The 23,685-nt window shown below is 47.4% G+C and overlaps 1 protein-coding gene across 2 annotated transcripts in view; it reads left to right on the top strand.

Moving 5' to 3' along the window:
• epas1b (endothelial PAS domain protein 1b) overlaps positions 1-23,685 on the top strand; it is a 38,581-nt gene that overhangs the window by 8,864 nt on the left and 6,032 nt on the right. The window contains exons 2-8 of one of the 2 annotated variants that reach the window (XM_036546474.1): positions 9,678-9,868; positions 13,157-13,192; positions 13,857-14,002; positions 14,641-14,725; positions 16,387-16,505; positions 16,714-16,916; positions 21,404-21,510. In XM_036546474.1, coding sequence (XP_036402367.1) covers positions 9,678-9,868; positions 13,157-13,192; positions 13,857-14,002; positions 14,641-14,725; positions 16,387-16,505; positions 16,714-16,916; positions 21,404-21,510 — 887 coding nt within the window. The remainder of the gene's footprint in view (positions 1-9,677; positions 9,869-13,156; positions 13,193-13,856; positions 14,003-14,640; positions 14,726-16,386; positions 16,506-16,713; positions 16,917-21,403; positions 21,511-23,685) is intronic. The other variant, XM_036546475.1, reaches the window with a different exon arrangement.

Genomic DNA, 23,685 nt, shown 5'->3' with positions numbered 1-23,685 from the left:
ATCATACAACAAATATTTTTCAAACAGTTAAAATTTTTTCAAACATTTATAACATCCATTTTATAATTTGTACTTCCACTTTTAACAATCAACCACTTTTAAGTATCAGATTTTCGTTTGACATTCTATTAAATTCTAATAAATTAATTATTTGCAATTTTTAGGTATATCATAGTAATACATATATTGTAAATTATATTGTACAATGTATGCATGACATAATATATAATTGGATGTGTCAGTGATTGGCAGATTTCTAATATATGATTTGTATTTGTCATTTATAAAAAAAATATTTTCCCTTTCTTTTATGGAATATTTTAACAGATACTGAGAAGGTTTGCATGTTTTGTGTCAGGCATTTATTCTGTTTCAGTTGTGTAAGGCAATATGATGCCACCCATTGTTTTGAGTTGTGGTCCCCCCTCCAGAAAATTGCAGAAAGGAACATTGCTTGTTGCTTGTTCTGAGGACAAACAGCAGGGAACAGTTCAGTAAGTGTCACTTTGCTACATTCCAATGTCCTCCCTGTCAAACACGCAAAAAGTTTCACCGCGACATTGGCCGACACCACACTCAATATTCTCCCCCGATGCTGGGACGGACACGAACGGGTCAAGACGGAACCAACATCGTGAATGGGGGCTCTGTTTGCCTTGAAGAGGACTTTTTGCATTCTGCTGCTACGCGCTAGTCTGGTTGAGAAAGAGAAAGACAGAGTGAGAGAGAGAGGGAGAAAGAGTGCAACTTTGTCTGAGCTCATTCTGAGTGTAAACGACCGTAAGCTGGTCATGTGATTGCCCAATCCCTTGTTTGTTTGTTTTTCCCCACTCACGTAATTCTCCAAAAACCTTGGAAAGAAAAAAAAAGAAGAAAATGGCCGCGCGCGTGTGTGTGGAGCAGGTGCCGAGGTCTCTATTTGATCAGTGCCCCCCGGGGGCAGCGGGGGGGAAGCGGGGGAGCCGGGCTGTTTGCTAAGCACGGCTCTGATTGTTATGAAAATAGCTATCCGACATGACAGGACGCAGGCCCGTGCCGAGCCCGGGTTTTCTAGCCAGTGCCTGCCTTGCCTTTCCCCACCTGAGCCCGGGGACATGCTGCGAAGCGCCAAGTTCTCCACATCGCCCGCTCGTCCCAGGGCCCTGGGCCACCGCCATCCCCACACCCCATGCTACCCTGAATGCCGGCTGATTGGCAGCTTTAATAAAAACAAACAATGAGAACAATGTGGGGAGAAGATTGAGGCAGACAAGTCGGGAGAGCTGTCACTCAGGGCGGCTCTCGGTCGTGAGGGAGGGGCCGCCTCGATGGCCGAAAGCAGCCTGCAACTCTGTGGACGGAGAGCATCAGGGCTGTATCGTTGTTCTATTCAGCAGAAGAGGTAGGGCCAGAACTAGCCACCTGTGCCACTCAACTTTCACTGACAGAACTGACATCTGTCAATCAATTTTCTCACACAGAACTGGTACCTGCATATCAACTTTTGTAGGTAGATATTTGGTGCATCCCTACTGCTGGTGTGCAGCTGTAAAAATCCCAGGATGTGTGTGAGCGTGGCTGCACACTGGCTCTACGTCCTTGTTCCAGCATCCCAAGGAGGTGCAACTTTACACATTGTGTGCTTTGTCCTATGTTGTTCATTGTATGTTCCATATTTTGTATATTGTGTCACCTTCATCACAGTTTTTGTGAGAACTTCTGTTAACACCTCTCTCTCTGATAAAAGGATGATAACATGCAGAATGCAAGGTATTTGTTCTCACACTCCGTCTCCAGCTCATCAGAGCTAAATCTGCATAGCGATGCACAAATCTGTTTCATTTTTACTCCGCAATGCATCCGAGAAAAGTAAACTTGGAAAACCCCCAAACAACAGTACAATAGATCTGTGCCAGAGGAGAATAGGAGCCCGCATCACCAACTGAAGGATAGCATTAGCTAAACGGGCGTTCACAGGATGAATGTTGCGAAATTAAGCAGCGGGTTCACACGCTGTTCAAAATGAGGGTATGCGAAGCAACCCTTTGTTTCGCTGCTGCATCACCATTGTGTAGAAAGAGTATCACAGTATTTACATATTGTTCTGATGATCAGGTGTCAGCGTGCCTATTGGTTGCCCTCTGAAACGCACCTACAATTTATCAACATGGAGCACGGTAATGCGGGAGAATAAATAGAAGCTGTAATGAAGACCCAAAATAAAATATCTGTGGAATACATGGTTTTATGAGGTTTCATAAAGAGGCAGGTATCTACAGGCTGGTTTCCTTTTATCAGAGCTCTGCTTTTAAGAGCATACAGTAAGGCACTTTTTAAGATGCTGGAGAGTGAATGACTTGGGTTTCAGAAATTTTAAGAGCGTGTACAGTAAGTGTGTCACAGGGACCCTTCAGGGGCTAGGAGGGACTGCTGGAATGGCTGTAATCCTGCCACAGTGTCAGGGTGGCATGGACAATCTGCTGCTTTACACTACAGCACACATTCAGAGGAGCTAGCCCAGAGCTAGTGTTGGGTTTTGTTGGAGGGGGGTAATGTTTCAAAAGGAAATATTAATGTATGATAATATAGGAAGAGATTGTTACATGAATCACCATGTGCAGTTACCACAGACCTCAGGGAGAGATTTGTGGGATTCTCTTGAGTGTATGTGAAAGTGTGTGTGTGTGTATAGCTCAGTATGTCACTCATGTTGATTCCAGACTTGAATGATCACCTGCTATTCCACTGGGGCCTCACAAGCAACAGTAACACTTAGCTTAATCACGCGACACCAATGCCTCGTCATAGCCTGACGTGCCCAAGGTTGCTGCATCACTGCGTTTCCCTGGGTAGATGCAGGACGCTGAGGGTGTAGAGGCGCAGAGTAAATTGCCCGCAGTATAACGTCATAGGGTTTGTGTCACTGCGTGGGAGACACAAGCCTACGTGCTGCAGACCATCGGCATCATGGGACACCGGCAGAATCTCAGTGGGCTCTGCTCCCCCAGCCCTGTCCGTCACAGCGGACCTAATAGAGAGATCTCATTTGGAATGTGGCTGATCAGGAATGGGGGGTGGCAGGAGGGGGTGGTGTGTGATGCTGACTGCTGACTCAGGTCACAGGGTTAGAGGGGGGCTGGTCAGTGCAGCCCGGGTACAACTCTGCAGAGAGGAAAGCGGTCTCGGCAGTAGGTGGGGTCATTAGGGGAGGTGTGGTCAGTGCTGGCGTGCTCCGCGGGTCAAGGGCAGGGGAATGTGTCTCTGTGGGGGAGTCCATCCAGGAGGAACTGGGCCAGCAGAGCACTGGGATGGCAGCACAGTACACAGGGCTTATTTTAGGGAGGGCGGCACGGGACGACCAATCTTGTCCAAGCGTCACACGGCTGGTCAGTGTGTCTGCCCGAATGCAGCAGGAGTGGTAAATCTTCTACCGCAGCCAGTCCAGACTCGCCCACTAAGGGCCGGAGGACAATGTAAGTTTTTAAAAGCTATTCCATGTACAGTATCTGTCCTCAGAAACATTTTTCATAATGCAGTTTTTTTCATTTGGTGTCATTTAATTCAATCTTTGGCGATACCTGGCGACCCCATTGCCTCCTATCAATTAATTTAGTCACTGCTGAATTCAATTTTCAGGGTTACTTCCTCTGTGTTCCTCTTTGCAAAGTGCTTTGCGTCAATCCCATGAGCAGCAGCACTGTGCTAAATAAAATTGGACTTGCTGGTGGATCGATCAAGCGTGACATCAGAAAGCCTGTCCTTCACTGTAATTTCAGGTGAGGTACCAGTTGCATAGGCTATCTTGAGAGTTGCCCCCCGGGGTCAAACGTTCACTCATTTAAGTGGCGTCAGCATTGTCTGAGATCTGATCTTAAGAGCCATAAGGCCAAGCGGAGACAAACCCTAGTTAAGGAGGTCACAGCGTGACGTCCCTGGCCTACATCTCATTTGTCAAACTTACATAGTTTGCATTTCGTTTTGACATGTTGACATGTTTCACCCCCCTGCAAAAATAGCTCAGATATTCTTCAGAGATTTGGCCAGTGCTGGTGCGCTCACTGTTTTGAGAGAGACCTGCAGACTCTTTCGGGAGCAAGGAAAACGTATAGAATGAGGGCCTTGAGAGGCAATATGGGGATTATAACTACACCAGAAGAACTGCTGTTTTAACATTGTTTGGGCTGGTCTTAAAAAAATGTGGCTCCATGTTTTTTTAAAGATGGATCAAACAGATTGTAGCGATTTGTGGTGCAGTAATAGGGGTTTGTGTTGATGTATAAGCTCAAAATAAATGCTTCCTTCAGCCCGTAATCTCTTGTGCCCTCTTTGCCTGCCCCTCTCCGTTTGTCTCATCTTGAACGTTTCTCCGGCTTAGACATTTGATGCTTTTTATAGATTGCTTTGATATGTGTTTTTAGCACGAGGAATGAGGAAGTGTGAGGGAGCTGTTGTCTTGTTCCAACCTGAACAAACACGTTAGGTCTCGGACATGGCTGTCAGGGGCTGTCACGGCAGTTTTCTCTCTCTCTCTCTCTCTCTCCCTCTCTCCCTCCCTCTCGCTGTCATAGTCTTGAAGGCCATGCTTGGCGCATCAGCGTGGACAGCCTAATTAGCCTGTGCCTATCTGTCGGTGAAGACAGATTGTCACCTGGCAGAACCTGAAACGGACCACGCTCCAAGAGTGCGACATTGCGTGCAAAGGCAGTGACAGCCTCCGTCAATGCTGGAGTGCATTTATCATGTGTCAGACCCACACTCAGTCTGTGTTTTTTTCCTGAGATTACACTCACCCAAACTGGGTCTTTAACTCAACTGCAAGACGAACGACCCTGATTTCATTACATTGCATTACATTACATGCATTTCTCTACAGATGTGCTCCTGTTACTGTGACAGGAGTGAGCTGCAATGCAGGTAAAAGTTCTTTCCTCTAAGAAGGTGTCAAACCTAGGATTTAAGGATGGCACCAGGGCCTTAACAGAAAGTGCATATCCACACCGTGCCTCTGTGGGGCAGGACAGTCCTGGAAGGGCCGCAGACTGGGGAGAGGGGGGTCAGTGAGTGCAGAGCTCGAAACTCCCGCATGGGATACCTATTGTTTAATATCCTGCAGCTTCCGCTGCTGGCCCTGTGGCAACAGTAGGATTTTCAGTTGAACAATGGCCATGGGAGACAGGGGCTTGCCAACGAGCCCGTGCGCCTGAGCCCGTTCGGTCACAGGGCAGGTTGTCCGTTGCCATGGTGAGCATCATGTCTAGGCACCTCGTGTATCTGTGCCACCCACAGCTCCTGGAGACATTGGAGTGCCCTACTCTGTGAGGACCAGGAGTGTGTCCAAGGGAAGACGGTTTTTTTAGACAGCTGGTCTTGCGAATGGCACACCTCTATGAGACTCAAAGCTTCCAGTGTTTACCTGTGCAATGGGTTTGATGGGCTCTGATGATATCTGATGAGGTTCAGTGGGGTTTGGGGTTGTTCGGATCCTCTCAGAGCCTGCAGCTGGGTTTCCAACCCGCTGGTCCCCGGCCAGGACTTAAGACCTGGCTGCATTTCAGGGTCAGTGGAGGCTACAATGACCATTTAAAAAAGGGCAGTGGGTTACCTCCCACCCCACTCTGTGGGAGGGCTCCTCCATTACGTCTGTTGGGTGGAGGGAGGGGGGGTGTACGTGGATTCAGGGGGGCATCAGTAAGCACTCGTTTTGGCAGTGCCTCACAGGATACCATGTCCCGCCAGCCAGAGGCAGACCAAGACCGGCGCTCGGGTCACAAATAAACCCAATTCCTTCCTCTCTGCCTGATCTGCGAAACGGCAGAGGAAAGAAAAATGTCAATGAGGGTTCATTTTTAGAAAAGGGCCTCCTTGATACATTGTTCACTCTCAAGCTGTCTCCCATGGAAACCAGTATAATACCTATTTATTTTCCTTTAAAAAAAAATAGAAAGAAAGGAAAGGGAGACGTTACTGTTGCCAAATATGTGGCTGTATTGTGGGGAGCGATTAGGACATTTTTCGCTCTTACCTTGGCTGTGGCCCAGACACCCCCCTGTGACACGCTGGGCTGTTTAGAAAACATTGGAGGGAGGGGCGTGGCTCAGCCCACTGAGGGGAGAGGGTGAAAATTAGCTTTCTTGGAGCACTTGGACCCTCATTGGTTCACTGGCTGGGTCGGGGTGGATCACTTCAAAATACACCCACTTGTTTTTTTCCCATCCCAGAACCCTCTCCTGCCGCCCCCCCCCCCCCCCCCCCCCCTTACCACCGCAGAAAACATTCTGAAAATCAACAGAAAAAAATAGCTTTCAAAATGTTTACATTTTTCCCGTTTTGCAGCAGATTAGCAAACCTGTTTGGCTGTTTTGCGCGTTTTAATCTCAGTGTGGATCTGCGCAGGGTTTATTCTGCTTTCATACTTCCCCGGTTTGGTGCCAGCTGGAAATTTACTGTGGCGCTGTCGCTGCCACCTTGTTTGAGTTTGGTTAGTTTGACCGGCTTTAGCAAAGCACGTCTTGAATTCTAGCCAAACACTACACTCAACCAAGTGACATAATTGTGGAATGTCAGACTCAGGCGTTCCATTTTTTTTGTTTGCAGTTTCTGCATGGGACTTGCTCTCTGACTCCCTCTGTCTCTCTCGCATGCACGCTTGCACTCTCTCTCTCTCTCTCTCTCTCTCTTTCAGTGGGTGTGTGAGAGAGGGCACTGTGGTGTGCCACAGGCCCGGGGCACGGAGAGTTCACCCAGCCCTCTGCCACGTGCTGTGCCCCAATGGGCTGTCCGCAAACCGCAGCGCTGCTCAGCTACTCCTCCGAGCGCGGCTACGGTGGACTGATTGCAGGCGTTCCTCTCTCTCAGTCTGGCTAATTTCCCTTCTGTCTTGCTCTCTCTGTGTCCACTCCCTCTCTCTCCTATCTCAGTCTGTCCCAAACCCTCTTTCTTTATCTGTGCCTCTCCTCCCTTTCTCTCACTTTCTCTGTCCCCTTCCTTCTCCCTCTTTATCTTCCTCGCTGTGCGCCCTCCTCTCTTTCTCCTGCTCTCCTCTCTATCTCTTTCCACTCCTCCTCCGTCTGTCTTCCTCTTCTCATTCCGTTCTCCCTCATACTCGGTATCTGCTCCTAAGCGTGTCCAAAGTGCTTGTCCATCTGCATTTGCTTTCAATTCCTTTGTTTATTTTCAATCATATCGTATGACCCATAATACTCCCTCTGATACCTCCCTTTTTCCATGTGGTCAGCTGAACTGTTTTTGGGGGGGGGGCGGGATGGGGGCAGGGTCAGGGGTTAGGTCTTGGGATTGGGGCTTCCTGTGGTACACAAAGAGGAACTACATTCCAGCGCTAACACCCAGCACTCCTTTTCATGTCAACAGTTAATTAACACATACTCGGCTGGAGAGTCTTTAAATCTGCTGCTGCTTAGGTTGCCAGATTTTGCGCTGGGAAAATTATAGCGGCCGCTCTGCTTGTTATTTTCTGCCAGCAGGGGGGTGCTCCTCAGGACATGAGCGGGTGCAGGTGATTACTGCACCCCTATATATATTATATATGTCCTGTATATTTGAGATGTCTGCTTCGGCAGGTGGGCCGAGTGTTTTTAATACTCAGGCATGCACCTCACACGGTTGAGTTTTTTAGCTCAAGGGTATGGTGGACAGCACCTCCGCTCTTGATTGACAAAAAGGGTAAACAGAGCTAGTTTGGTCAGCACATATAGGCAAGATAAGGGAGCGACTTAAAGCAAGCCAGTGTAGTCCCGTTGATAAATATGTTTGATAAAAATGATTTTTTGTGATTTTCAGTGGCTCTCAAACTTTTTTAAAACCTTGTGAGGCTCAGGCTAAGGTACAAAGCGTAGTTAGAATAATATAATTGGGTTAAGACTGATTACTGGTTTTTCAGGTGAGTGCAAAAGGCTAGTATTACTTGCTGATGCTTACATGGTGTTTGTGCTGTAGACTGAAATGAATAGAATGGGTGGAGTGGCATCTGGATGTACAGTTTCTGAGTAGCAGCAAGCAGTGCTGCATTTTCCCAATGCTGTGAGCCTTGTTATGTCCTTATGTCACATTTTAAGGCCTGTTAGGACTTTCCCCCTCACATGGTGCACATTCACACAAGTGTCACATGCACATGTGTGTGCCCTATGGTTGGACAGATCACAACTGTTACGAAGCAGAGTTTACGTCTGCACACGTCAGAGATTCTTAGTACAATATGTCCCTGTGTGTGCTGCTACTAAGTGTATCTAAACTGTGTGTGAGTGTGTTGTTGTTTTCCCTCTCAAGATATTCATAAATTCAGCTGAGGGTGATGTTCATCACTGCTGATTGGGTGGTGAAGAAAGTTTTACCAGTCTTGTCCAGAGCTAACGTGATTGACTGCTGAGAGATTCCTTGGTAACATACATATTATGTTCGAATTTCCCAGCAGGTTTTGCACTCCATATCTAAACTTACTAATTATTGGATCTTGGTGCCTTTTCTGAGCAACCGACATTTGGAGCGTTCCAGGTGTGCATGTACATTGCCCTCGTCACCAACCTGAAACATGCACAACACACGCCCAATATGTCTCTAGGATGGACAGCACCTGGGTCTGCACAGCTTCATTCGAGTTGGGCGCCTGTACAGACTCCGGTGAGAGGGGAGCCGAGGCGCTGCCCCTGCACGCATTGTGGCCGCGTGGGAAAATGGCTGCTGTTTCAGAAGAACAGCTGAACGAGTTTAAAGCATTCTTTTTTTGTCAATTGGAAGGGCAGACGCTCCTTTTGAGCTCAGTTTATGAAAAGGGAGAGCCTCCCTACCCTTGCTGTTCTCGCTTTTAGTGGCTGTGCTGTTTGCCGTGTGCAGCTTTTTTTTTTTTTTTGGTGGTTTGTGAAATGTGTAGCTGCAACAGGCGCGATGCCTGTGTGCCGTTCTCATGAGGGTGCTGGGGCACTGACCTGCTTTTCAGGATGGAAACATTAGAGACACAGGAAGTGGTTTTCGGTGCTGCTGGCTCACTGCTGGTGGCGTGATTCTCAGAGCTCATCTTTAACCATTCGGGACTTTGCTCTCCTCTCGTTTCCCAGCAGGAACGAGCAGCTGGCAGCCCAGCAGGAACCTCTAAATGAGGACAAAATGGCCTGCAAGCTCCCTCTCTTTCTCTTTCTCTCTCTCTCTCCCGCTTTCTCTTTCTGTCTCTCTCTCAGCATTAGCTAAATCAGCAGAAAGTGAGACAGCAGTGCTTTGTCTGCTTTGTGTGTGTGTGTGTCTGTACATATCAGTGTGGTGTACAAAAGCACATTACAGGAGTAAGCAGTGGCCCTCTGTGAGCGTCCTATTTACAGGACCTGCATGCAGTCCCATCCCCTTTCTGCGCATGTAAGACGCAAGCTAGAGTGGGGGAGAGACAGAGAACGGGGAGACTGAGCGGAACAGAGGGGGCGAGCGTCTGCTCTATACTGCTGAGAATGCTGACTCAAGGTGTGGCTTTGTGACTGATCTGAGAACCTGACCACTGTAGCCTCCAAGTTCTTTTCATTACATAATTATTTTTGCTGCATTCTGCACAATACGTCCACCCCTGTCTTGATGTTGACGACATTTGAGGCACTCTGTGTGCCCACAGCTCGTTCGTAAAATGATAAGTCCGCACAGTCCGTGCTTCTCTGTGTCCACTCTGACCTCTGACCTTGTGTCCCTCTCTCCCTTCCCGTCAGGAGCAGCTCGGAGCGGAGGAAGGAGAAGTCTCGGGACGCGGCGCGCTGCCGGCGCAGTAAGGAGACGGAGGTGTTTTACGAGCTGGCGCACCAGCTGCCCCTCCCCCACAGCATCAGCTCGCACCTGGACAAGGCCTCCATCATGAGGCTGGCCATCAGCTTCCTGCGCATGCGCAAGCTCATATCCTCCGGTGAGCCTCCCCCCTGAGACACACACTCAGCACCCACACAGCGCGCTTGCCTATGGGCCTGCGTGTAAATGATTAAATGGATAGACTCACACCCCGACTCACTGACTCCAGTCCACTTTCACCGACCCCTTATCTGCTCCCGTTCCTTCTCGCTCCCTACAGTAAAGGTTCTCCAAGTCTGCTCTCTCTCTGACTGGCCACCTGTAAAAGCCTTTTAAGATTATTGTATGGGATGCTGAAGTGACAGTTATTACCAGTTCCACACTCACTCCTCCCAGTGCTCACACAGTGTCACTTTGGCTGATCCCTGACGTGAATTTTATTTCTATAGTTTTCGTCATAGTTTTGAGGTAAACATACATTCTGAGCCGTAAAGGAGACACGTGCCTGCTTAGCTCGCTTCATTAAATGTCGAGGATACAAAACATCAGCAAGTACATTGTGTGTTGAGGAGAAACATTTGTTACAGACTGCAGGTATTAATCTTATCATTTGAAATGAGGATGAAAACGAGTTAGTGTCACATTTGTTGTCTGTCTGTAATCAAATCCGTGAATATTTGGCGTCTCCATGCGCACTGCCTTAGGTGTGTACAGCAGTCTCGTAAGCCTGTCTGAAACCTCACACACAATGAGCCCATTTAGGTCCCACAGTTCACTTAATGAATTCTCTCTGAGATCAGAAATCGTTGGCTCAGAGAAAGGAATAAGCCAGAGCCGATGATAGTAGCCAGACTTGGAGGGAAAAACATTAGTGCAGACAGCCTGTTGTCCCTTTTCAGTTTTATTTTGAAACTGCGGTCAGGCTGCAATCTGGATACGGTGTTTTTATTCCCATTGGTCAGAGGTAGATGTGTGTGTGTGTATGTGCATGCATGCACGTGTGTTTAGAGGGGGGAAAGGGGTGAACCTCCTCCCTCCCTATCTTCCCCAGCGCACAATGAGATTATAATCTCAGGAAGACGGACAAAGGAATATGCCATTGTTCCCAAATTCCAGCCCTGTCTTTGTTGGAACAGATCTATAAAAAGCACAGGCGAAAGCACCGTGTCCCCATCTCAGGAGTCACAAGATCTGGCACATGGTCTCCTAGCTCCTTATTTATGACACTCTGAATTCAAAATGACCGTTGCCGTTTCTACTTTTTAAAGATGTGTGGATTTGATGCCAGCTCATCTCATGCAACTGTTGCGTGAAATTTTGCCCATTCACTTGGTTCCTTTTGATTGCTTCAACTGAAGGGAGAGAGAGGCAGGAGGGTGCAGGGGCGACAGAGAAGATGGGGTGGGGCGGAGTCAGGAGGGTGGGGGGGGGGGGGGTAAGCACGGTGACGGAGGGAGAGATGGAAGGGGAGGAAGAAAGGGAGGGTGAGTCAGAGGGAAAGGGAGGGAGAAGAGGGGAGGATAGGACAGAGCTAGAGGGAGAGAGGGAATGAGAGAGAGCGAGGAGGGAGCGAGGGAGAGTGAGCGCTAGGGAGTGCGCCAGCAGGTCGTTAGCAGAGAGATGGCACAGGAGATTGTGTTATCTGCCGCTCTGGAGCTCTGTGATCGCAGAGGGAGTGCAGTGCTCTCAGGAAGGCTGGCGTAGGATGCTGGTGATTGCCGCGAGACGGGCTCTCACTGTCTTGGCCCAGCCAAAATATAACCCAGCCCTGGCGCCACACAGAAATCACCCCCCCGACAGCCCTTGTGTGCTGGGGAGACACCTGTGCTCCTTTGCATAAGAGTCAGTGCAGCCAAAGAGAAGAGACACTATCCCACAGTCTCTACCAGCCCCACTGGTGACAGCTCCAGATGTTTCAGGGAACGTTTTAGGGTCGTCTAGGTCATCGTCTTGTTCTTTGATCCGTGCATAACGCCCGATGAATTGCCCCTCTAGTGTTTGATTGTCATGCCAGCAATATCGCAGTAGTCACTGGTGGCAATAGTAGATAAGCTCAGTGCTGCCCTCTGTTGGAGGGAGGCTGAACAACAGGGCGGGTTTCAGGAAAGAACCTGAAAGAAACATTGTGTCACCCCTACATCGTCTGCACTGTCCTTATTCATCTGGAATGCAGTTTTTATATTCACCTTGGTGATGTCAGCTTTGAAAAATGAACAACAATGAGAAAGTACGCTGGACTAATAGGAATGACCCTTTGGTGTGTTTAGGATTTTTAATCAAAAAGAGGTGGTCTAAGATGGGCACACGGAAAGATGACATTTCCATTATCTCTGTTTTAAACTTTCCATTCAGTTCCGTTAAACACAAACAGGTGTTTCTTGTTCATTTTTGATGGTGGGGTGGGGGTTTTTATGCCCCAGCTGTCGAAAGTCTACAGATTCTCTGCCAAAGCTCTGGACTCCAGCAGGAAGTGGACACTCACCATGAGAAATAATGTGATAAGAGCTCCCTGTGGGGCTGTTTTCATCATACCCTGCAGAATTTGAGTATAAGTGTTAAGGAAAAACCGAACCCATGTCTCATTTAAATTCTTTATGCCAAGTTAGGCAAGTTATGACCACATGAAAAAAAGACTTTTTTGCTGGAAATTGTGTAAACGTCCATTTTATCGTCAGATTTTTTTCCATTTAATCACAAGGGCTGAGGTAAAAGTCAAGGGTACATTTCATAACAGTGGGAGAAAAAGGATCATTTGCTAAAAATTCCAGCCAGTATATGACTCATCTTATCATCTCAATATATAGTCACATAGGGGGCACCACATGTACAAAAATATCGGTATTTGATTCAGTGCCACCTATAGTTTGTATAGAAAAGGCAGTGGCCTTTCAGATCATGATAGGTGATGCAAAAATATGGAATGCATGAACTGAGAATTTGTGTCATACGCAAAAACAAAACCCGAATCCTTCATATGAGACAACAAAGGTTACTGTTACAAGTATTTGTTTTCAAAAGCCTCTTGGCAAAGACAGAGAGGAGAAGTCACCCCCTGTGGTGGAAGCTCTCTTCAAGCTCTGTTCTCTGGGCAGGAGGGACCACCCTCCCTGGACCTCATTAAACTCCAGTCCCAGGCCCCGGCAGGCCTTGAGAAAAGCTCTTATCTGAGGGAAACACACTTGGAGGAATCGCATGCTTCCTACCTCCCAGTATGAAGCCAGATTTTGTTTCTTTTTCTAGAAATTTCTCATTACTTGATATCCTTTTTACACCTCCCATTTGAGCCGATGTCAGGTAAAGGTGATCTGATTTTCTGAATTTTCTTTTTTCAGTTTGTTATATTGTTATTTTGAATCATTTTTTGTTTTTCATTTGTTTTATGTATACTTTTTTCCCTTCTTTTCAGATCCCCCTCGTTGTATTGAGGCATATATTAATAATGGTAGGAAAATAAGTATTTTTATCATAATTATGATGCACACAATGCCCTCTTCTATCTGATGTTTTAAATAAAGCTATTTAAGTTGCTTTGTCAAGGTATGACTCATTGACTTCCACTTCACGACAAAATAAAACAGACAGATGACCTATGAAAACAGTTTCCCCTTCAAAGTTTAGGAAAACAGCCTTTGTCTCTTTCTCAAGCGCTTCATAAAGAGCAGCGGTACCTTATGAAAATATGGAATGGACATGAATGGAGGACATATATGTGTGTGTGTGTGTGTGTGTGTGTGTGTGATGGGGAAGGAACCAAAGGAAGGTCAGGGAGTTTGGGAGTGTTCAGAGTTGCAGGATGGGGTCCTTCTGGTTTGTTTTGGGTCTGAGCCAGAGCTTGAAGGAGCAAAACAAGTTGGACAGACGCGCACACACACACACACACACACACACACACACACATGCACAGTTCCTCTTTCACACACCTACCGTACATACCCACACACATATACACAGACACTCTCGCGTACACACCCCTTTCCGAGACTGAAACAGTCTCTCAGTCTCTCACATGTGCATGCAGGCACTGATTTTCACACCTAGCAGGGCTGTTGGCTGTTTGCTGTTTGCCGTGCGACTCTAATGAGGGGCTTTGTGTTTGTGTGTCACAGGTTGCACTGACAATGAGACAGAGGAGGACAGACAGATGGACAGCCTTTATCTGAAGTCTCTGGAGGGCTTTATCACCGTGGTAACATCAGACGGGGACATGATCTTCCTGTCTGAGAACATCAACAAATTCATGGGCCTGACACAGGTGTGTTAGGGGATCAGACAGCTCCTGCTCACTCACTCTCACCAGCCGAGCCCCATCTGCTCTTGTCCAGTTTACTTAACGAGAAGCACAACCAGTTCAGAAGGGGACAAAGCACCATGTATTTTTAATAAGATGCTTTGTATTGTTTTTTTCTTCTCAGGCTGCCTAAGCTCTGCTATGATCTAGTTCAGCTGAACAGTAACTGAATGTTTGGCCCCCGCAGGCCAAGATTGCGAAATAATTGTATCTATTTATTGTTTTGAGTCTGACGTTCACACGCCTTAACAGCAGATTTAAATAAAAAAAAAAACTTGTGTGATTTCTCAGGACTATGGTCAATTTCAGGTGGAGAAGGAACAGATTTCCTAAAAATACAACACATATAAGACAGTTACTTACTACTAATTAGTTGTTTGAAAATGTTCTAGAACTGTTGCTTCTGTTTCTGCTGTTCCTGTCGTTGCATTTTTTAATTGCTATTAATTGCCCATTTTTGCTATTGTTGTCCTTGAAGCTGATGTTGCCCTTGCCCACTGTGTTTTTGCTGGTGCTGGTCATATTCTTTTTTCTGGTTTTGCCTGCTATTGCTGGTGAGGCATTGTTTGTTGGTGTGAAAAGGACTTGTTTGTGTCTCCCAGGTGGAGTTGACAGGACATAGTATCTTCGACTTCACCCATCCCTGCGACCATGAGGAGATTCGCGAGAACCTCAGCCTCAAGACAGGTACAAGCATACAATGGGAACACAACATGAACAGCTACATTAGCATGTCGAACAAGAGAGGCATAAAAGCTACGTTTCCAAATGAAACCTACAAATATATATCATTTATTTCTCCATATTGCTCCAAAAGGACAGAACACCCTGTAAACTTACAGCATAAGTTTCATATTTGTCTGCATCATAATCAGAATTTAGTTTATAGCCAAGTAGGTTGCCCCTACAAGGACTTTTTTTTGGTATGATGGTGCTCCATACAAATACAACACTGGATACACACAGAACAGGCAACATTTTGAAACTGGTATAAGTGTACGGTGTGGAGACAGAGAGTTCCTGAAACCACACTTTAGGGCAGGGGAGTGCCTCACAGGGGTGTACGTGAGCAGAAGAAACAGCAGGGAAACAGTCCAGAATCTTGTGTAGAACACAGTGGATGGAAAGTTCACTGTCCCTGAACCGCCACAAACAGGAGGACGGTCTCATTCCGTCCTTTGAGAAAGACCTCAGCATTTGGCATGAGGAGGTCCGGGGGGGATATTGTTTCGCCGGTGGTGCCGGTGCATGGGACCCAGCTCGACAGGAAAACGTTTCAGACTTTTCTGTGCGAGTTTCCCCGGAGAGGTGACTCCCTCGATTCAGAGCCCGTTTCAAAGGTGAGACAGCGCCACAGTTGGCTCTCCTCCTGCTCTGTTCCGTTTTCTTGCCTGCCGTGGCCGCACAAAAGCGGAGACAGCTCGGTCTAATGACCTTCCTGGGCTGTTGCTACAATGCAGACACCGCTGGGGTGGACGTGCTGGTGCTGCGGTCCCGCGCTCACGTACGCCCGGGCAGGCACTGCCACCGCCGTGCCTCCCTCCCCCTCCTCCTCCACCCCCCCGCCCTTATCAGCAGCTCCCCCCTTCACCCACGGGGCCCGCTGCAGCCGGGCGTGGAGGGCCTCGCTATCTGCCTCGGCCGCGTCACCTGACTCGGGCTCACGCCGAACTCTGAACTCCGTGATGCGGGCGATGGGTTTTCTCGGTCGCATGGGAGAGAAGCGATGATGTCATCGCCGCCTTATGGCCGTCCTTTGGCCTGTGCCCCCCCCCCCCCCCCCCCTCCCTCCTCCTGATATGCGTCGCACAAGAACATTCCAGAAGCAAGGGCACAGACCCTGGTGAGATCAGGGAAGGGAGAGAGAGAGAGGGCCCTTTGCCATGATATCTGCCACAGAACACTCTTATGATGGTCAAAGGTCAAAGGATATAAAATGCTGTATTACAACCTATTATTGTATAACTTTATGTTATTTCCTGAGTACTTCATAAGTATATAATTATATAATCTGTTCAGATAATATTCTAATTATATTTATGATTATATATTCGTTGATATAACAATGTTTGAATTTTGTTTTGAATGTGGAAGCCTGAGAACCTGGATCTGGTATCACAGACACACAAATATATTAAATATATCACGAAATCAAGTTGTCACAGCAGGGGTGACCCTCTATCACAGTATAACAAAACAGACAGAATTAGTACTGAGCCTATGAAAGCGCAGTCAATGAGACCAGTAGATGAGATCACTGCAGAAACTGAACAGGTCCAGTCATGCCGCAGTGATCGTGGTCTGGTCACAAACCCACGGCTGACAGTGACATGTACTGTGCTCCCCAGGTGCAGGGTTTGGAAAGAGGAGCAAGGACATGAACACAGAGCGAGATTTCTTCATGAGGATGAAGTGCACCGTGACCAACCGAGGACGCACCGTCAACCTCAAATCGGCCAGCTGGAAGGTATGCGCTCAGTACCCCGCCTCTGTATGTGTGGCACAGCCAGACTTACTGACTGCAGCATCAGGCAGTTTCCATTACCTTAAGAACTACACTGGGCCACTGGGATTTAAAGTGTTATAGACACACAGTGGTGTCTGCCGTGAGCAGCTTCCCCTCTCAGCTGGTGCAGTCATGGCCCACGTTTCTCTGTTTCCCACCCCTCCCACAGGTCCTGCACTGCACCGGCCACATGAAGGTGTACAACAGCTGTCCCTCTCGCGTGCTGTGCGGGTACAAGGAGCCCCCCCTCACCTGCGTGGTCATGATGTGCTCGCCCATCCCCCACCCCTCCAACATCGACATGCCGCTCGACAGCAAGACCTTCCTGAGCCGCCACAGCATGGATATGAAGTTCACCTACTGCGACGAGAGGTGAGACACACGGACGACAAGCTCACGAAGAACTCACTTTCTTAGACATATTCACACAGATAAACTAAGAGAATACACACAAAAACACACACATACTCACACAGCTAAAAAGTAACCAAGATAGCATACAGACACAAACACTCAGATACCACATGAAGCACTAGTACACGCACATTCACAAAGTCTGTCTTTCTCTCTCTCAACATTCACACTCAAACACACACACACACACAAATCACCTGCTACTCGGAGAAGCGCGACACCCACACGCATACTGTAATACATCACTCTGTGGTGAAGTTAATTGTCAGCAATAACAGGTGTGACACATGAGGACCATTTCAGTAATTGTTTCTGAGAGTTTTCTCTGATGTACCTCAGCCACACTTAGCATTGCCAAATAATTACCCCCACAGGGCAGAATAATTACCACCAGCCACCCCCCCCCCCGCCCCCACCACCCACCCGCCAGGTGTAATGGGTTCACCCAGGTGTCAAACACAGAAAGTGATTAAAAGCTGGCAGTTGAAAGTTTTCTTTTTCCCCGAGCAAAGCGACCACCATTTCAGCCAAGTGCCGGATGGCATTTCCCCTCAAACGTTTCTTAACTTTCTCTGACAAAGATGAAGTTGTGCCCGGAGCGCTGTAATGCTGGATTGAGGTGGAAGGGTATGGTTCCCTCGTCACTCGCTCCCTTGATTAATGTCCCCCCATCAAAAGGTGACACGATCCCGCGCGGGCCGCAATGTGACGTGCCAGCTGTTGAACGGCGAACCTGTTTCGCTCCGAGAAAAACATTCCCCTTACTGGGTGTTCTCTCAGATCTAATCAGATTAGACGCTTATGCAGGACAAAGATTCCATTTTAGAACAGTATGCAACCGCCTCAGAATAGACCCTTTTTTTCCTACTTCTTTCGGCGTAATTCAATAGTTGCGCAAATCAAATCCAGTTACGCAAATGAGCTGAACGCACAGCGCACTGTGATTACGGTAATTAGCGCCACGGTCTTTTGCCGTACCTGGCACCCCTCGTGTTATTCTTGGAAGCAAATTAGAAAGCGCAAAATAGGACTTCAAATGTAAAAAATATAGATCCTAGAAATATTTATGCAGTGTGTACTTAGTCTTGTTTAAATGTTTCGTGCGGTTTGAACAGCTTGCGCTCGTGCTCGGCACCTAACTCCTTGCACCTGTGCGTTGATGAAGTTGCTGTTTTTCGAGAGCTTTTGTAGATAAAGCAAGTCGTATTTTTTCATGCAGAAGAAATCCACTTGCTTGATTTACAGCTTGCTATCTAAGACCCTGAAGGAGACAGGGCGGTCTGTTGCTGGAGGCACAGTGGGAGTAGCATTAATTGGAATGTTAATGAAGACATGTCGAGCAAAAGCAGTGGTTTTTTTTTTTTTCCTGAGGTGTCAGTCATCACAGGGACATGAGTGACAGCTGGATAAGTTCACCAATGCAGCAGCAGCCTGCAGAAACGCTGCCTTCGGTCAAACGCAAGGCAAAGTTATCAGCAAAGAGGAGGGCTGTTTCTCATGCTCTGTCATTTCTGCCACCCTAATCTATATATAATCTATATATATATATATATATATATTTTTTTTTTTTTTTTTTTTTTTTTTTTTTTTTTGACTGGTTCTGTAAGAAAGCTGATCCTCTGAATACCGTGCAGGTCAGTGCTGCCGGCAGGAGCAGGTTTTTTAAAAGTAGAGGCAGTTTTTGCACTGTCACGCCCCACCTGCCCTGTTCCAGCCTGTCAACCCTGTCTATCCCGCCCTGTATTTCTGTAGCCCCTCTGTAAATCTGTGTGTGAAAGCTCACGGGTGTGGCAGCTGCAGAACACACACACACACACACACATTCATACACACACACATAAAACACACAAACATACTCCTATCTAAATATATACACACAAACATGCATATGCATATACATTCATACACACACATGCTCCTATCTACATTATCTACACATACACTGCATTTAATGTCACATACATGCATTCACACACATATACACACAGACACACATGCGCATACAGAGTTACCAACAGCAACGTGTGTTTACTACAGTTAAACACACTGTACTAGCACTACTCAGCGGAAAACTGAGCGCTGTCAATCACCCCTGGCCAAAGCACAACCTTCTCACATTTCTGAAACTTTATCTCCTCGGTGCAACATACTGTAATAGTAATGGACCGATGTGGTAATGTTATGAGTTGGCTGGGTTTCATCCTGTATTTACTTATCTGCGTGTAAAAAAAAAAAATCTCATCTGGGTATTTTACATTGCCATGTGGTGGTAATGCCAGCAGTGGTTCTAACAGTAGCTGTAATGAGCCTGGTAACACCCTCAATACCAGCAATTATTCTGACAGTAGCCATGATGATACTGGTAATGCAGATTGTTATAGCAGCTGCAATATCCCTGGTAATGCCCCCCGATACCAGCTGTTATTCTGTCAGTGGATGTAATGAGCCCAAACGCTTAAAGACGTGCTTGAGGTCCTCCAAGTCCCTGCTCGAAACAGTGATTTACCCCTTATCTGGATTCCCCCGTAGCTGCTGGCGCTGCAGTTTTAGCAATCTAGAGGAAGTGACCAGGAAGAGAGTTTGGGAATGAGCCGTCCTTTTCCACCACCGCCGCCACCACCCCCCGCTCACCCCCCTCCCCAATTAGAGCGCTACAGAGCCATCATCAGAGGCTAACCAAATCTGCAGCTGTCAGGCGTTACGTAACAGCACGGCGGTAAACGCTGTCCAGGGCCAGAGAGCCAGGGGTGGCTGGCTGCCACCCAAAGAGGGAGTGTCTTTATGCTCCCCCCACCCCGCCCCCTGCTGCTGGGGCTGTTTACTAGCCTGGGATAAACAAACCTGATTATAACGGTGCAGCTCTCCCCTGGCAGATTTATCACATATAGGTAAGTGAACGTTACTGTGATTATGATCAATGCTACTATTACTATCATATTATCAACGTCTGCCTTTGACCATTTAAAAAGCATTTCTGGGAATCTGTGCGGAAAACAGTCCGTAACTGCACAAATGAAGTTCAAATGAAATACAAATTAATAAGTACAAGTTAAAGGAAACGACGCTAGAACTGACAATCAATATTTGTTGTAACCTAAATGCAGATGCTAACCAACAGTCAGTTTATAGGAAAGTTCTGATTAGCCAATATAATGAAATGGAAAATGTGTTTTTCAGCCGTGATAAGTGTAGATCTGGAGTAATGGAGGGCTGGCTAACAGTGAAGGCATCAAGAGTGTTCCTTTCTGATGTATAAGGGACTGAAGCTAACAGTATCCCTGAAGTACCATGTGTCCTCCCCTAGTCCACCTAAATTTCCACTCCCAGCCAACACACCTACTGCCACCTGCACACCTGATGGCTCCTACAGTAATATCTGCATGTCTGCACTCAGTAAAAGTCCCATATTGGCTACTCTAAAGGAATCCCTTTAAATCACTGATATAAACACTTGAGCGAAATCATGCAGAGGAGGATTTGATGGCCGTAACTCCTTGCTGCTTTCAAAGTTATGATTGGGTCAGAAAGGACAGAGGTCACTACCCCTCCCACCCCCCACCCCAACCTCAGCTGTTAAAAAGCTGTAAATTTGCAGTGTTGACGGGGTGAGGGTGGGAGGGGGAATTGATGTGGGGGGGGGGGGGGGTTGGGTGCTCTGGGCTCTTGTTTCAGCAGCATTCTGCAGACCAGATATCATCACAAATAACCCAACTGTCCTCGTGACAGCGAGTGAGATTAATCTTTCCAGGAAAAGAGCGCTTGCCATGTTTTCTCCTTTTAGAAACCGAGATGGGCTCTTATCTGCTTCCAAAACTAGCGGCAGCAGCAGAAATATGTCATGTTTGCTTGATTGAATTTCAGCATTTTTGTCCCACTGATGTACTTAGCAAATACATGTTAAATCACTCAATCTCTCACTTTCTCGCTTCACCAAGTCTTAGCGGTGAACAACATGGCAGCTCTCCCATGTTTCTCTAGTTACTGTGTACTGTGTGTGTCTGTCTGTATTAAAAATTGTATGTATGTTTCTACTGAATGTTAATATATTTTGTAAAACAAACCATATATATATATATGTCCACCTGTGTATTGAAGACTACACATGTATCTGTGTATCACAGACAGCGTGTGTCTGTCTGTGTTAAACATTCTGTGTTTATCTGTCAGTGTGTTTAAGACTGGGCTGGACTGTCTGTGTGCATCAGACTGTGTGTGCCTGTCTGCGTGTCAAAGACCATGCTGGTCAGTCTGTGTGTTGGAGGTTGCATTTGCCTGTCTATGTGTGAACGGCTGCTGCACTATCTGTGTGTTAAAGAGTGCTGTTCTATCTGTGTGTTAAAGAGTGCTGTACTATCTGTGTGTTAAAGAGTGCTGTACTATCTGTGACCTAAAGAGTGCTGTACTATCTGTGACCTAAAGAGTGCTGTACTCTCTGTGTGTTGCAGGGTGAATGAGCTAATGGGATACTGCCCAGAGGACCTCCTGGGGCGGTCTGTGTATGATTTCTACCACGCGCTGGACTCCGACAGCGTGACCAAGAGCCATCAGAACCGTAAGTGTCCAGATCTCCTTCCCAGAACCGCTGCACATCCCCCCCTAGAGCTGGATCTTATCTCTGACTGGTCTGACCCTCACTGTGATTAGACCTGGCTGAACCAGCTGCTTCCCAATGACCCACCTGAGGCTGTTATGTCACTCGCATACCTGTGTGAACACGCCGAGACGTGCGGTCCACACAGCTATTGTTTGCATTTGTCAGACCGTATGCATGCTGAACGACGGCTCCGCCAGCACTGCCATATTTACATATTTATATATAACATATTTACCTCAATTCCAGCTACAAGAAATAAGCAGATTCTGTGTCATAAGGACACACTCCTATACGGGAGCCCTTATCCACACGGCAGATTCCATACTGTAAGCACTCTTTCTGACCTCAGCTTTCTGTATCCCAGCATGCACGGCTCTGTACTGTGTGGAATGCGGTGTTCTTCCAGTGTATTCCAGGGTCCTTGTGCATCTCCATAAATCTCTGCAGATGAACGCTGCAGTACCGTTTGTCTCACTCTTGGCCCGAGTTCTGGCACCTTGTGACATGGTTTAAGCAGTCCTTGACTGGGACAGGGGAGAGAGAGGTGGAGGGGGTCGCCCCTGGGAGAGGGGGGGTACAGAGAGATGGGGTATAAATTAGACTATAGTCCCCGATGCACGCACACACGCACACACGGCACTGGCACTGACACTTGTCTGATTTAGACCCCCCTTTAAATCACAGTAATGGTCAGTGGCTGAAGGATTTTTTTTTTTTTGCAAGCTGACCCCTCCCCTAACAACCCATTGTGCCAATCACATGTATGGTGACAAAAACAGCACTCGCTGTTCCATCCCTCCTGTTAATTACACACGTGCAGAAAACCTAATTAATAGTCATTAGTGAGCCTACTAACCAGGAAACATGAAAAATAGAGAACCAAAAAAAAGAGGAAGAAAAGCGAAAGGGGAGAGGGAGAGAGAGAGAGAGAGAGAGAGAGAAGAGAGAGCGTGCACATGATCTGATTAGAATCTCTGAATCCCAACTGGCACGACAAAACTGTGAGGATTAATTCAGGTGCTGCGGTGTGGTTCCCAAGGTTTATTATTACACTGGCGTGGCGGAGGACAAGGCCGCATTAAGTGCCACTTTGCCCAGTGTACCAGACCCAGAATAATGCGCCGGGGCCTGAGCTCTCCAGGCTGTTGTCTTAGCCACTGACCTCTTTTCCTTTTATTTCATAACGCCCATGAATCCCTCTTTGTTTTTCCTTTAATTAAAACACACAGAGAACTCTGTTGAGTCTTCACAACAATATACTGGGTTTTTCAGCTCTGCGCATTTGGTGGCTTTGTACAAACACCTCCAGGGCTTTCACTTTTTCGTCTCTCTTTCCCCCTCTCTCTCTGTCTCTGTCTCTCTCACTCTCTCTCTCCCTCTCTCTCTCTCTCCTGCTCTCTCTCTCTCAGAGAAGCACAGCGCAATATCTGTGTAGATTTCGGCGCTGGCTGTACGAACGTCAAAATGGCGCCGCTCTGATGCTCAGCACGACACCGTGTGCGCCCACAAGGCCCCCTCTGCCAAATTGAATTTCAGACGCTTGTATGATTTACGAACGCAATTCAAAAGAACCCTTATTAGATTGGTTCCTGTCGCAGGGAGCCTCGGCGTGCATTAAGATGTCCTGAATCCCATTATCTTTGACCCGTGACAGGACAGATATCAGGCCAACAGCTGCCAGGGACGGCGTGTGGTTCCCGGGCCCAGGTGTCCTTGCCCCGGCAGTCCCCCAGATTAGCCGCTAATGAGACTTTCAAGGGAGATGGCTTCTCTCTAGGATGACATTTACCAATAATTAGGGTCCTTCTCTGCTTTCTGAAAGGGAAGAAAATGAAAGAAGAAGAAAAAAAGCGCCTTGTTCTGGATTATGTTCAGTGGCAGTGGATCTAGATGGGCTGGTGACAGCTTCACCCGCACAGGACAGCTTGTAGTCCTTTGGGGTTTTTTTTTTTGGTCTTTTTTTATGTTGCGTTTGGAGAGTACACCCTTGCTCCCAGCTGCTCAGTTTCTCCAGCATACGCAAACTTTGCTGTGCATTCCGCCCGGAAATGAACCAATCAGACACTCCCGTGATCCCCCTCGGAAATGGAGTCTCGACGGACAGAATGGTGGTTCTGTGAGGATGCGCGGGGC

The sequence above is a fragment of the Megalops cyprinoides genome, chromosome 15, assembly GCF_013368585.1.
Source record: "Megalops cyprinoides isolate fMegCyp1 chromosome 15, fMegCyp1.pri, whole genome shotgun sequence".
Taxonomy (NCBI): Eukaryota; Metazoa; Chordata; class Actinopteri; order Elopiformes; family Megalopidae; genus Megalops; species Megalops cyprinoides.
This window is presented reverse-complemented; position numbering and strand designations above follow the sequence as displayed.